At 42.1% G+C, this 15,465-nt stretch overlaps 1 protein-coding gene across 3 annotated transcripts in view; it reads left to right on the top strand.

Moving 5' to 3' along the window:
• LOC101173907 (alpha-1,6-mannosylglycoprotein 6-beta-N-acetylglucosaminyltransferase B) overlaps positions 1 to 15,465 on the top strand; it is a 169,874-nt gene that overhangs the window by 99,364 nt on the left and 55,045 nt on the right. For 2 of the 3 annotated variants that reach the window (XM_078954488.1, XM_078954486.1), the window contains exons 7-9: positions 1,656 to 1,733; positions 3,118 to 3,282; positions 12,380 to 12,549. In XM_078954488.1, the coding sequence (XP_078810614.1) occupies positions 1,656 to 1,733; positions 3,118 to 3,282; positions 12,380 to 12,549 (413 nt within the window). The remainder of the gene's footprint in view (positions 1 to 1,655; positions 1,734 to 3,117; positions 3,283 to 12,379; positions 12,550 to 15,465) is intronic. The other variant, XM_078954487.1, reaches the window with a different exon arrangement.

Genomic DNA, 15,465 nt, shown 5'->3' with positions numbered 1-15,465 from the left:
CCAGAACAGAACAACCAAATGAACAGATAAAAGAACACAATGACAGTGACAAACCAAATGAACCACAGCAGCAGAGCGGAGCGCCGTCGAGGACCCAACATCAATCTGCCAACGTCGTTTGGCCGTTCTTCATTTGTTAATGGTGACGTTTTGTCACAACAGAGCCAAAGCGGCGAGTCTTTAGATCGCACTTGATGGATTAGAGACCCGGACAGCCGCTCTACTGCTGATTTGTCCGCTCTGTTTGGCAGCAAGTTCATGAATGTGACTTTCAGATATCTTTCTGTAGAAACCAGAGTGAGAGCAGAGAAAAATAAGACAAATACATCAAACTACAGGAAGTTCTGACAGACTAAAGCAGGCTGATCATGAAAGCTGACGGACAATCAATAAAACCACCAGTGATTATTCAACTCAACATGTCAGCTGATGTTGTACTGAGTAAATACACCGATCCTGTTCTGTGTTCACTTGGTTTGTGAGACCCGACCTGTAAAAAACTGTAAACACATAAAGAATACCTTATAGAAATTGAAGGTTGTGTTGATGCTGTCAAGCCCCCTCAAACTCTGACTGCCTGCTTTTGTGTCAAACTTCATATCTGTTCACGTCAAAGCCAGGATAAATAGAAATAACTCAAGGTTACAACTCTGCAGGAAGACAACCAGAACTGTTGTGTTGGGGTGGGTTAAGCAGGACAGTGTGCCCCCACGACAACATAACACCTGACCTTTGTCTAAGTCAGGGGTGTCAAACTCTAATTCACAGTGGGCCAAAATGAACCAGTGAAGTCGAGTTTCGACTGTACGCCAACGTACTTGCAAAGCATTGTGGGGTTTGTAGTATTACCTGTACAGTATCGACCGCGGGCCAGCTCTAATGCACATTTGATATGATCTCGTGGGCCATTTATAATTACACTGGGGGCCAAATTTGGCTCCCAGGCCTGAGTTTGACACATGTGGTCTCAGTCAAGGGTCTTAGTTAATGCTGCTTTGCTCTTTGTCATCCTCCTCCTCTCTCTTTTTTTTCTTCTCTATCATTTCAAAGGTCAAAACCATCCATCCACACAAATGAGCAAAGACACAGTTTGAACCATTTTCAGTGTTACATCCAGATGTTGACTTTAAAAAGAAAAATAAACGTTATTTGCTTGAGAATTTTTTCTGTAAGTAAAAAGTAACACTTTAAAACCAGTGGGGCTTTCACATTTGACTGTATCTGAGAACTGGACTGAGTGACATGTTTTTGTATTTTCTTAATAATCCTCGTTTTTTTTCTGTAGTTCAAGTTATACAAGTTATAAATTGACCAATAGGACGCCTCAATAAAACTAGGTGGAGCCTTCTGCCCCCCTCCTCCAATATGCAAAACGTTTGATTGACAGATTTTGTGTAGCTCGCTTAGAAGAGGTAGGGGTGTGGCTCTTCAACAAGCTCACTCCTGATTGGAGAAAACGGTTGTAAAATTGGAGCCTCAATATAAAAAACCATGAAGCAGGCCAGGACCAGAACTTAACATTTGTCTCACGGCAAATGTTCTGCTCAATGAGAACAGACAAAGAACTGAGATGCATCGAGTGAATGTGTCTTCAGAATCTGTAACAAACAGAATATCATCAAAGGGCTCACTCTGTTGTCCATCTTCCATTTAAGGGTACCAAAGTCCAGTTTCATGAGTTCCACATGAGCCAAGTTCAGAAGAATAATCCAATCAGGATTCCACAAAACCAGGTGTGTATGTGTTTGGCCCTACCGCCCAGTCTGAGGGTCCCAGTTACACCACTTGAGTTGGGCCTCAAGTCAAGGCCTCACAGATCATCACCCATTGGAACCTGACCAACTCAAAACAGGAAAATTGGAAAACAACAGTTAAATAGATTTATATTTTTATTTCATTCATTCTGTTCATTATAACAAGAAATTTTAAAGAAGCCAAAATTCAGAACGAGTGTTCTAAATCCAAAAATGGTCGATCAATCAGTGAGTTTAAATAATTAGATCTGTATTATTTCCCATAAAACAGTTGCAAGAAACGCAAAAACACAAAACTGTCAAAACCATAGAATCATTCACTCAGTCCGTCTCAGACCAATCACCGCTTACTGACCACGTCTGGATCCAACATGGCGGCGTCCGTAACACAAAAGTGGGGCGACTGAATCGACTTCATTCTGTTGGAGCTGAAAGTAAACCGTTTTCTATGGATGACATCACACTCACTCAGACCATTTCTCACATGCAGTCAATAGTTTTTATTGAGTTCTTATGGTCCAATGGCCCTGTGCGGGTATGGTACCAGTTTATTGGCACCATCCGAAAACCAAATTCTTTTTGTTTCTCTTCCCCTGAACATCAAGCACTGACCCCACTGTACTGCCCCGCTTAAAAGCACTGACCCCGCTGTACTGCCCCGGTTAAAAGCACTGACCCCGCTGTACTGCCCCGCTTAAAAGCACTGACCCCGCTGTACTGCCCCGCTTAAAAGCACTGACCCCGCTGTACTGCCCCGCTTAAAAGCACTGACCCCGCTGTACTGCCCCGGTTACCTCCCCACGTTGTTATTCCTGTAAGCTGTTGGATTTTTCCGAGAACTGAATGTCAGTGCAGGTGAAGACGGTTGTCACTCCTGCCGACCCAAACGGCTGAGATGTTGGTTCTGTTCCGTCTGCAAGTCGTTAACAGACAGACGGTTGTTTTCAGGGGGGAGGAGGCTGATCAGTTTACATGGTTGGTTAGAAATTACTGCAGGTCAGGGGGGAGTTCTCTCTTTTATTTTTATTTTATTTTTGGAATTGGGGGAAACAAAAACTGGCAAAGGAACAAGATGAAAGTTTGTATCCAGAACCTTGTGTGTAATGTGTTCTCTGATGAAAATAACACCATTGTTAAATCTTCAAATTCACATAAAAGTGAATTTAGCAATAATAAAATATATTCCCCATCACATGATATTTAACTCATGGTTTTTGTGTTTGTTTTTCTTACTTTTTGAACAAAGAAAAGCTAAAAATGAAATCCACATCATCCAAAGTAATATTTTACTTTAAAAAAAATCAGTTATAAATATGTTTTGCTTGTTTGACCTTTTCTTCTGTCCTCCTCCTCACATTCACAGGCTGCCTTCCGCACCGACCTCTCCATGCTGCTTGACCAGATCGGCGGTGGAAAAGAGTCGCTGAGCTTCATGAAGCGCCGGATCCGCCGCCTCACCCAGCAGTGGGCGACTGCAGCCAGCCGCCTGGAGGCCAAACTGGGGCAACGATGGAGGGACCAGAAGAAAGTAAGACAGGTTAAGCCTTTGACCCCTGACCTTAAGCTGCAGTGTTGACATTTTTTTGACTTCCATATCACTTTACAGCAGTGAAGTGTTTATCAATGTGAATATCGGCTGGAGGCTGGTGTGCAAAATCAGAGTAATGTTTAGTTCAAAGACTGCTTGTTTTTTTAGGTGTCGTCAGCAGCATCCCTGGTGTATAAAAGCAGGAAAAGTTTTTTTTTTTTTTCTTTAAGCTTAAGCGGTCTATACTTGACCCTTCAGAGCCTTAAGGGACAAAAAAAGAATACATTCATTTGTTTCTGTGATCAAAAAAATAACATTTCTGAATAGGAAAATGATTTGTGTAATTTTCCTGCGTCTTTTATATTTGGAAGTTTACAGTAAGCATTTAAGCGGGAAAAATATGAAACATCTTACATATATCTAGATTTATTGTTGACAAAAGTTTTTTGTTTTTTTTCTAAACAGACGTCTCCTTTATTTTAATTTACAGTCATTTTGGTAAAAATTTATTTACTGTGGGGCAAAAAAGTATTTAGTGGTGGGCAAATTCTCCCACTTAAAAAGATGAGAGAGGCCTGTAATTTTCATTATATGTGTACCTCAACGATGAGACACTAAAGGAGAGAAAAAATAAGACGTCTAGGGGCTTTTGGCTTCTTGGAGCCAGCAGGTTCTTCCTTTTTAGAACACCGGGGGGGAGGAGTCCCTCAGTCCAGTTTTCAAATACAGTCAATGCTTTGCTGCAATATCTTTTGGACGTGTCCACTTACTCCTGGCAGCCGTTTGTGTCAAAGAGACTTCCTGTGAGGGCCAAGAAAATAGATGTAGGAAGGAATCAGAGAGCTGAAGCAGAATCTGCTAAGCAGGAGCGGTACTGATGAAGACAAATGGCTGGGATTATGATGTGATGCAAGCCTGTGTAACTGCACGGAGGAGAAGAATGGGAGGGGAAGGGAGGTAAAAGGGAGGATGGATGATACCGTGTCCTATTGGATGGATTAGAAGGGGATTGATGGAGCGGGGAGTGATGTGGTGCTGAGGCGAGCAGGAAACCTGGAAGACTATTGCCAGACAAACAGGCCTTTCACGTGATACTTGTTTAAAAAAAAAAAAAACGAGGAAAATTGAGGCGTTTTACTGCATTGTTCTTCTTAAAATGTCAATAAAGACTGGAGCGAAATATAACTTTGAGATTTCACAGTTTTACTGATTCAAGGCTTTATTTGAGGGAAATTTCCCCTAAGAAAACAATGGTCGGGGTCAGACTGAGCACCCATTCTTCCTCTCTCCTGAAAACACTCCTCTTCGCTCCTCCTAAAATAAGTTAACAAGGGTGAAAATGGTTCTCTGTCACCGTGATGAATGTTCTCCCCTCCGGTTCTACGCTGAGAGGATTTGTTATCCGGCATCATGGCTGCTTGAAGTGCCTCTACGTCTCACAAAGTGCTGCTGCTATGGGAGCAGCAGATGTCCTGGGGTCTGTCAGTTCGCCTTGGCTGTCGGAAGCTGTTTATCACAGCAATTAGAAAGGGAAGCAAAAGAATGCGAGTGCATGCCATCCCTCTGCCAGTCCCTGTGGATCCGTTTATTCCTGACTACCATTTGGATGTGATGTTAAAAATTACAAGACAGAATCAAGCTTCAAATTGGTCTGCGCCAGAGGGATGTGCTATTTCCAGACCTCCATCTTTGCAGACGGATTGATTTAGTTTAGCGTTAAAGAAGGCTGACATCTTTGAACTGGATGAAAGGAAGAACCGGTGTGTGATTTTAATTAACTCTGACCCTGGAACAAGGATAGACTTGTGAGAATTTCCTGCATCCGTGTGCGGGCCAGCACACGTGTGGGGCCACACCTTTCTGCTGGCAGCTTCACAGTAGGAAGAGGCTGTCCTCACCGTTGCCTCGTCCCTGTTCGGCTTCGGTTGGACTGTAAGCAGAGCTGGAGTTTTCTCAGAGAAAGCATACATGAGTGAAGCACTGAATATAAAAGCTGTGTCACGCAGCCACTAAGTACATTTTGTGCATATTATATATATGAATATAAGTGGAAAAAGTGAGAAAGGTTGTGGTCTTTACTTGAAATCTTCCCAGATTCTTCCCAAATGAACCGCATTGAAATCTCAGAAGAGTTACGAATAAACCACGCAAAGAACACGTAAATCAACATGAACCATACATGCATGAAAAGTCTTTTAGACATACGTGGAATGCTTGTGGAAAGCCACACATTTCTAAATTAATATTTCATAAATGATCCCAAGTTTTCCTCATTGGAACACAGTGGGTTAATAAATGGTCTTCATAAAATGTTTATTTTTATTTGGTTTTTACTTCGGCAATTGGTTGACACCATATTTGTATTACGAGTTACGTTAAAACCCAGATCACAGAGACTTCTTCTTTTTTTATTTACTTTGAAAGCTATGATATATTCGAGCGATTGTCTTCAAGTACTATAACCAGTCTTTAGCAAAAATTGTGATTGGTGTTTTTTTTTTTGCCATTATAATGAAGCTTTTCATTCCTCGTGGAACAAATTGCTTCCCTCCTTTTTTCCAGACATCAAGCGCCACGTTAAGCTGAGCCGCGCCGTAACTGAACGGCTTTAAGAGCTGGTGGGGCAGATTCAAAGACACTGACCTTATTTTTTTATTATCCTGCAGGCATTTAATAACCGTTTGGTGTTAAGTTTCCATCCACGGAGCCTGTGTGTAAGTTAGCTTCTTGAAATGCTCTGAACATGCTCATCCAGCTTATTTGTCAGCGAATGGCAGTCCGTTAATTTGCCTTCTTCCCATGTCTGCCCTGCTTTGGGATAATTGACCCCAGACTGATGAAGTGCAGACAGTTTCAGAGACTAATGGGAAATGGAAAGTGAAGCAAAGAGGCTGGGTGGGCGGGGGGGCAGAGTGTTGGAATGTGACAACAGGGAGTTTAAACGTGAGCAGAAATAAATTAGTCTGTGGATCTGAGAGAGCAGAGAAAAGCTTTTGTCACATGTACCTGTACAGGGTTAGGGTTAGGGTACGAGCGCGGCGGCTTTTCGGGTTGTCCGAGCCTGTGGAGGGTCGTAGAGAGGAGCGGCAGCATCTTAAGGGGAGCGCAGGTGTGTCTTGCAGTTCCTTTGAGGCTCATACGGCCACCATGAAGGACGTCATGAAAATGGAACGTACCATTGTGGTGCGTGTTGTAGGTTTATTACATAGTATCTGTCAGGCTAGAAGCTGGATGCACTTATGGTGATGCCAGTTTGTGTGGACACCAGTTGAATTTTCACACAAACCACGCCCAGGATTTGGGGGTTGGGACACTGAAAAATCCGTACGACACACCCGTTTCTCACCTACTTCACCATTTTGTTGAATAAGTGTTCGCTATGACCTGTCCCCCACATCATGCCCCCAGGAAAAAATGTGCAAAAGCCTTTTTTCTCTTTAAAACGGTCTAGAACCTTGATGTTTCCATTTTACCAATTTTTCACCCGCAGACAGCTGCAAGGGCAGTTGGGACTGCCGCTATGTTCACACCCGGCTTGAAAATATGTGTTTGAGTGACCACTCTTTTATTTTATTTAACTTGTCCTGTCCAACAGCTGGGCAAACAGATGAGAGCTGACGGCCTCTTGTGTTGGACATATTTTACTGTTGCAACACGGGGATATGAATCTTCTGACACAGAGGTATATTTAAATAAACCCCTTTTTTTTAATTAGGCTAAGCTTTATTCATCTTATTTATATTTTTAACATTTTGTGTTGGACTGAGAGCGTGGGATATTGGGGGGGGGGGTGCAGGAGGGTGATTATAGAGGGGGGGGGGGGGGGTAAACCATGAAGCAGCATAAAGCAACAAGTTGCTGGATGTTTATAATCATTACTGTCAGGTTCAGATGTAATACAAATCTAGAAGGGGCGGGGCCTGTCCACACACATATGTTATAAAGATACCTGTTGGCTCCGAAAATGTTCACATACAAACATGTCAATACAACTAATGTTCACACACACATACTCGTGCATTTGGACTAGCGAGTGTCCACTATTAATGAAGAGTCTATGTAAACGCACATAAAAATGTGCGTTTTTGGGCTTCCATGTCCAAAACTCTCACATTGACGCATCGCTGCACGAGTTTTTACAGCAGTTTCTGGCCTCTACGTACAAAAGACAAGGTCATTAAATGTGTTTTGAAAGTTAAACCAATTGAACTTTGATCAGTCAGGGACGGATTTGACGTAGATTGTTCTCAAAACACAGAAGTCTCAACCATTTGCAGATTGATTGTGAAGGAAAAATGAATTATTGCGGTTTGTGCCCAGCTGGAATTCTATGACACCAAGACTTTCTTATATCAGAATCAAACTGTGAAAGGAAAACTTGACACTACTTTGACATTTCGCACCGAGACCCTTCCAACTGTGAGTCCATGCACTAGTGTGGGGTCACAGCAGTCCAGTGTGAACACTGTATGCTAAAAGCCAGCGTCCAGCTCATTCTTGAATGCGCATCACATGCCTGGTCTGAATGTAGCATAAGGCTTTAAGGAGAGAGATGGAGTGCTGCTTTTTGATAGGGGGCCAGCTCGGGTTTCCACCTTTGTTCCGTGACCTTCTTTAAGGCCACGGTGAAATGAGTCTCTCTCATTTTGACATTTTCATGGAGTCCTGTAGCAGCCTTGCTGAGGGAAGCATTAGCATTTGACTGTGGAGTGACAGAGCACTTTAATGATACCACACACTTAAAAGCCACTTCAGATTTTCTCCTTTCATGTCTACACCAAGGACTTCTCAGAGATTTGACTTGAAAGACTTTCAGTAAACTTCTTCATGCTGTAGCCATCAGAGATCCCGTTCAGCGGTTTCCCCACAGACGCAGGATAGGAACCATGACAAAACCTTTATTTAACATCGGCACAGTTTAATGAGATGGATAAATGCAAAGGAGCGCCTGCAAAGTGCTGTAAGGCTGAGTGAGGGGTTGTCTCTGTTTATGTCACTGGGGGTTTGGAGGGTCTTTACATTCAATTCCCGCTGGAAGTTAACAGCAGGGAGAGGCTTAAGATCTTCGCCAGAAGCCCCGAGCTCCGCCAGCGAGTAAACACTCACACCCAAAACACACACGCTCTGACGGGAGCTCATTGGTGTGTGTCAGTGTGAAACAAACTCCCTCCAACAGGCTACATTTAAAATCTATCAGCCGCCTCGCAGCTCATGTGGGAGCAGCGTAAGTCCACCGCATACTTCCCTTCCTTGTGCTTGATTAGTTCCCTGGGATAGGCAGGATGTACTCTGGTTGGTTTATTTGCCTTTATTTACTTTTTTTTTCCACCTCTTATTATGCAGTGTAGGGTTATTTGCACAGCACAATTCAAACATTTAAAGTGCTTTATTGCAAAAAAAATAGCAGTTTAAAAATGCATTAAAAAATTTGCAATCAAAACAAAAATTAAAAGGAGTTACGGTAACTGTCAAAATCAAACGTTTGCTTATTGACAAACTTGCACAAAAAAAACTGTGAAGATTTGACTGGTTTGTTTTTGGGAGGGGGGTAATGTGCTTAGACAATTATTGTGCTTGTTTACCATAAACAAAGGTACGGAGCCCCCGGGTGCCAGTGGTTAAAAAAATCTGATGTGCCGTGCACAAGGATTAATCATTTGTGCTCGTACTGTTGCGCGGTCTCTGAGCAGAGCAGCCGGACTCCTAGCTTCTTGTTTGCTGGCAGGGGAGGGGGCTTTGTGACGGTGTGCGCTACGGAGGAGGCTTTGGACCGCAGTCTGTCCGGCTGCTCCGCGAGTCCTGAGAAACCGTGCAAACAATAATGGGAATTTGTGTTACCAGTCGGGTCCAGACAAAATAAAGGCTGATGTTATTCCAGCTTGAGTTCATACACGGCTAAATGTTGTTAGCACGTATTGGCCTAATCCTAACCCTAATCCTAAAAAACCATAAGCAAACATGCACTTAATAATAATCATAACAATAGTAAAAGCCCGTTTAGAAGATCATCTCTCTCTATGTTGGAGCTTTGTTTACAACGGAACTTCAATATCTTCTTCCATGGTCGTACCGTAATTTGTCCAGACTATAGCTATCTTACACGTCATTGGACAAACATACAGCTAATCAACACTTATTGCAGGCTGAACACCAGTCATGGAAGAATCCAAACTCCCAACGGAAGTCTCCGAGCAATCTGTGCGCACACAATTGCGCAACAGTACAAGCATAACTGATTAACCCCTGTGCACGGTTTATTCAAAACCTTTTTTTTTTTACCACTGGCACCTGGGGGGGCTCCGTACAAAGAGGCTAATCCCAGTGAAATTACCATAATGACAGCATATTGACAGAAAAGTGTGGTGTTCAGCTTCCAGAAACGTCAACATTTTTCAAATACAGCAAACGTTTCCGTAATGATGGTCATTCGACGCTCATTTGTGCAAACATGTCGTCGGCGACTTGAACGTTGTGGAAGTTTGTCTCATCAAGTCAACTGTTCAACATTTGATTTTTATGAAACAGGAACGCCGTTTTGCCGTGCTCAGTCCAGACACCAACAGAAGCTCCTTAAGGTCCCAGCTGGTTCACGTGGGACCAACAGTATGTCAGAGATGTACAGTACTTTTTGGTCAGCCTTGGAGAAACTGACATCTTCTGGAATCGGTGTTGCCACTCACTGCTGTCCAATGTTTAACCAACAGCACTACTAGTCACTGACTACTGTAACTGTCCTATGTTCCTATTCTTGCCAGCTGCCCCATAAGATTCAAATTCAATTTCACTTATCAGTTTTTTGAAGCAGGAGTTAATAGTGGAGCTTTATTAAATCAGAGGATTTTTCACGCCAGCTGGAGTCTCACTGGAGCTTGATTTAGCTGCATCTCTGTTCAGCGCGTTCAGCACATTTTGTTCATGTTAGGAGACACTAGTAATTCAGCCGTCCTCTGTGAATACAACATTGTACAAAATTACGTACAGATACAGCTATCTGGAGTATTTATAATTGATCAAACGCTGATGTAAGATAGACCTCCTGAGGCTTGCTTGAGTTGCAGAAACATCTGGCTCTTCTTTCTACTTTAAAGTTTAAGCAGAAAACTGTCGCCCCTCGTTATTATGCGGTTCTCCTTTTCCAGTCTAGCTGTTTGTCCAATTTTTGGGGGTGCTATTTTGCATGTTTTTTTTTAAACAAAGTATTTTTTTATGATTGGATGTTGTCTCCTGTACAGAACAGGTTCAGTTTGACAAATGTACATGAATATTCCATGACAGATTCCATGATTTGATTCTATAATGCTGGACTTATTTTGCTACAAAGGTTTGAACTTTCAGTGTTTTATCCTTTAACACCAGAGCTTTGGCTTCAATGTTGGCATTCTTTAAATTACCCTAAATATTTAACCACTTGTGCCATTAACATGAAAACCAACGGAGACTGAAGCAGCTTTTCTCTGCATCTGTTACGGAGGATCAGGATGACCCAGATGCAGGACAAGACAGCCAGCTAAAGGAAGGAACTAAAATGCTTTAATCAACAAAAAGCACCATTCTTGGTGGGACAAATTCACAAACATAGCAGAACTTAAAATGACTAAATGGAGCAATAAGAGATAGAACTAAACTAAAGCAACCCCCTGACTCTGAGTGCAGAAGAGGAAACTCTTAAGCACAGCTCAAACAAATGAACCTAAAGTGCAGGCAGATGTGCACCTATCCATGAAGAGTCACCGATAGGGGGCGGAGCCCTCCAGGAGAAGCCACAACCAACCTGCACAGAAAACACAAGAACGAGAAAAAAACAAAACAGAACAGCCTGTGTCAGCGTCAGAATCCATTGGAATTTTGTAAATTGTGTAAACAGACAAAGAATCGTATCCGTCTAAAGCTGCTTTTCTCAGCGCCACAATCAGCTGATCCACTTTGACTGTGCAAACACTTCACTACTTTAAAGTGTTGCCAATTAGCTTAGCTCACCTTCAGAATTTGGAATAAGGTTAATTTAATAAACGATTGAAGAGTAACGGTAGTCGTATTAATGTCGACATTGGAGATGACGTTCTGGTGTTAAAGGGTTAAACGAGAGAGGAAATTCTAAAAATGTTAACACCTGTCCAAGAGAAGTGTATACAATGTGTGATGAGAGGATTTACAGCATATATAATGCACATTTCAACAATTGCAGGTTATTTTTACTCTGCAATAAATGAGGGATCAACGGGCTCCTGAAAAGGTTTAAATAAACACAGGTCACAGGACTCCGTACCCTGTATATTGTGCCTTTAAAATGTATTTGTAAAAAGGGCCAAATATAGTAGACTAATTGTTTTATTTGACTTTAGAGACGTTTTCTCCTTCCTGTGTTTCTGTTCTCACATTCAGAGAAAACACAGTCAGACAGGAAGTTGTCACCACGTAAACTTAAACTCCTCCCAGCCGTCCTCCAGCTCATTTCGGATGCGTCATGGTCCAAGTTGCGGCATCCGTTTGCAAGCAGAAGCAGCTGGAGGTGTTTTCATGCTGGATTAGTTCATCAGGATTACTCAGAAGAGCGAGGTTTGGACATGGCTGTGTTAAATCCACTGTGAAAAGTAATGTGCTGCTTATTTGGTGGTGGGTTGAGTAATTATACAGACGCTGGTTGGTTATGCATGACAGGACGGTTTCTTGTTGGTGCAAATGGTGTAAAGATTCAGAATTAAAGCCGTGGTAATTTTTTGATGTTTCCCTTTCGTGTTGGACGCTTGTACAGATTTGTGTCATCAAGGATTTATTTAAGTTTTTACCAATAAGGTGTTTAAATCTTAACTCTCAATAGGAAGTTTTAAAACTTTGTCTTTATAAACATGATGACAAAAAACGCTTTGAATGAAGGGAAATGTAACCACCATCCTTACTGTCTGTTTATTTGTTGGTGAAATAAGTATTTGGACGTGTTTACAGATTATTTCGACAAGTTTTACCAATTTTTTGAAAGTTTTTCTTTTTTTTATTTCCTTACGTTTTTAAAGGTCGACAGGAAATTCTGGATTTCCTGATTGCTCTTCCACAGGTTTTGTATTTCAACTCTGAACCCTCGGACCTCTCGTTCTCTCAGATCCTGATCCATGTGGGCTTCCTGACAGAGGAGTCAGGGGACGTTTTCAGTCCAAAGGTGCTGAAGGGAGGACCCCTGGGAGAAATGGTGCAGTGGGCCGACATCCTGACTGCCCTTCACGTTCTGGGACACAACCTGAAGATCTCCATGTCTGTGAAGGACCTTCAGGGGTGAGTCGTGTCTGACTGGACCAGTCACTTTATGCTGGAAATTATTGGGACCCAAAGCTGAAACAGCAGCTGTAATCACCATACATCAAGTTTAAACTGCTTTTCTGTCTGCTTTTGCTTTTGCTTAGTGGGTTCAAATGTCCAGACAAACGTCTGAGTGCCACAGTTGTCTTTCAAATAAATGCCTTCACTCACTCTATTGTGTTTTTTGAAACTGTTGTGTTAGTTGTGCATTGCTCTTTTTGGTATTTTCCATCATCTATTGTGAAACTTTTTTTAAATGATACAGGTCGATTTGGTTGATTTTGCCTCAGACGGATCGATCGGATGGTTGGATCATAGGAATAGAAATCGATTCATTGATTGATCGTTACACCCCCTAACACCATCCCGACAACACATTACGCACAAAATACAGACACATTTTTCCCAAGGCATTTGATATATTGAGATTATACAGAGATATGTTGTCTATATTGTGTTGCAGTCTTGCGATATGACACACTGTGTATCATGATACGTATCAGATCACCTACACACTCCTATACTGTACCTGCAGGTGTTGTGGTTCTTGTGGAGCAGCCCGTCGGAGCAGATGCTCACTCCTCTGGAAAGTTGGAGTTAATTTTACCGCTGATGTCTGCACATTAGCACAGACAAAGCATATTTAATCTCAGTCATACATCCTGTGAATCTTTGACCCAAAATCAACAAACTGATTTATTTGTACGTCTCCATGAAGGCTGAGGCCTTTAGAGCTAACGGGCTCATGACTGAAACTGGATTAATAACTTTTGTCTTTGCCGTCAGGTTCATTTCAAGTGCCAAGTGTCGGCCTCATGCGCTGACGAGCGTTAATCAGGCCCTGAACTTTTAACTGAAAGATCAGGGATGAGGGCGCTAAGCTCCAGCTGATTTATCTGGAGCGCTTTCGACTTGAAATTGACTGTGAGGCTGCGTTGGTGTGTCTTTTTATCCAGTGTTAGCGTGCCAACATGTTTTCTGCTGACTGCAGATCCAGAACTTGCATCCACAGACAAGTGGGTGGAAGGAAATGTTTTTTACATGAAAAACAACAACAAAAGAAAAGTTCTTCAGATTCTTTTCCATTTAGTTTTTGAAACTAAAAAACCTCAGCCATATTTTTCTTGTCTTTTGAAAAATGTTGTGCATTTGAATGTTCACAGAAAGAGGAGGGACACCTCATCTCATAGTCATCATCAGCCAGTGTGGCGACACAACTCAAATGAGAAACACGGCGATGACGCTTAGCGTGTAGCAGGAACATCTGCGGACACCCAGGACGGGAAATCGAGAGATATTTTATCTCTCAAAAATGACCTTAATGACACCAAGAGCGTCTGTGAGGCTGACTTCCCTTCTCCAGCTTTTGACTGTGTGCCCGACGCCATAATATCTTAAGTCCTGCATTAATAAACTTTTACAGCCGAGATTATGACACTTAAGGCGACGTAGGGGGGGTCATTTATACGTCTAATGTCCATCTTTACACAAGTGGCTGCAGAAAAGTGAAATGAAGAGAAGTCGGGCCATTATTTCGGGATCATGCAGAGTTGTCACGTCGTTTCCAGCCTTCAGTAACACAAAAACACAAAGAGGAAAAGTGGGGCCCGATCAATATGGCTGTTTGGATGTCAAGCAAAGATGTGCAATAAAAGTCCTACTTTCTTAATGCGTCTCGCACCACAAACAGTTTTATTGATCTTTAGATCATCGATGTATTTAGAAAGGCTTAAAGCTACGGCAGGACATTTATGATTTTTACCGAGGGGCTTAAATGATCAGGTTATTGATGAGGAGGTAAAGCTAATAGCTCCATTGATTTAAACCATAAAAGTGGGAAAAAAAATCAGTTTTCTGGGGGGAAAAACTCGACTTCAGGCTAGATTAGTTTTATGGTGTTTTACACCGACCCATAGGTGTTTTAGATGTTTTTCTTTTTATCTTTAAGCTCATGTCTGCTTCTCTAAAGCTGCAGACAGCTTTTGTGTTCCTGCAGGAGGATTTGACCCTCGTTCCTCTGCAGGGACTTAAAAATCTGAGCCGTCAAGTTTCTTTATTGGGATCATAATAACGAAATACAAGCAATTACACCTGCAGATTCAAACAACCAAAAGCCACGGATGAATCCAGGAATGGCAATGTTCAGGTCAGAGAAACCCATTTTATTCAAATTTTTCATCAGATGAGAATACTGGTGGATAAAAAATAATCTACCAACCAAATGATTCCATTATTTTACAAAGAAAAACTACAAGTGTTATTTTAAAAAATGATATTAGGTTAAATCCAAACAGAGAGGAAGTCACATTTATACGTTAAGTGTTCTACTTTCAGGGAGTAATCAGTCAAACATACAGTGTTTGTCGTTATTGTTGTCTACAGCGTTCCCTCCCCTCAAAGTGATTGTGTGTGTGTCTAAGAAAAGCATACTTCTGTGCGTTATAATTGGCTGCAGTCTGTGGCTGTAATTGGCCACTGTGGGGATGATTATGTCCAGAGTTGTGTTACTTTGTACAACAAACTCCTACAGCTGTTGTTACCAGTCACAGCTGAAATCCTCTGGCTGGACGTTATTTATTGTGGATGCAACAAAAGAGCACACGGAGACTTGTTGAGGCTCTGAAGCCAGAGGCAAAAACGATTTTTTTATATAACTTGGAATGTGATCAACTTCCTGTCCAAGCCCATGAGAGAAAGCAGGAGGGAAACACAGAGAGCATGGAAGGGGGGTGAACTAAAGGAAGAACAGAAAACAATTATTACAAAGGCTTACAATTATTACAAAGGCTTAAAGGTGTCAGCGGACCCTGGTCCGGGACCAGGTTCCCCTCTCCAGCCCATCTTTGGAGGTGGTCTCGGTTCATTTCTGATTGGACTAAGTTTCCTCAGTCT

Source organism: Oryzias latipes, chromosome 1 (genome assembly GCF_053564925.1).
Source record: "Oryzias latipes strain Hd-rR chromosome 1, Olatipes_Hd-rR_3.1".
NCBI classification, from domain to species: domain Eukaryota; kingdom Metazoa; phylum Chordata; class Actinopteri; order Beloniformes; family Adrianichthyidae; genus Oryzias; species Oryzias latipes.
Note: the sequence above shows the minus strand (reverse complement) of the source record. Positions and strands in the feature narration are given on the sequence as shown.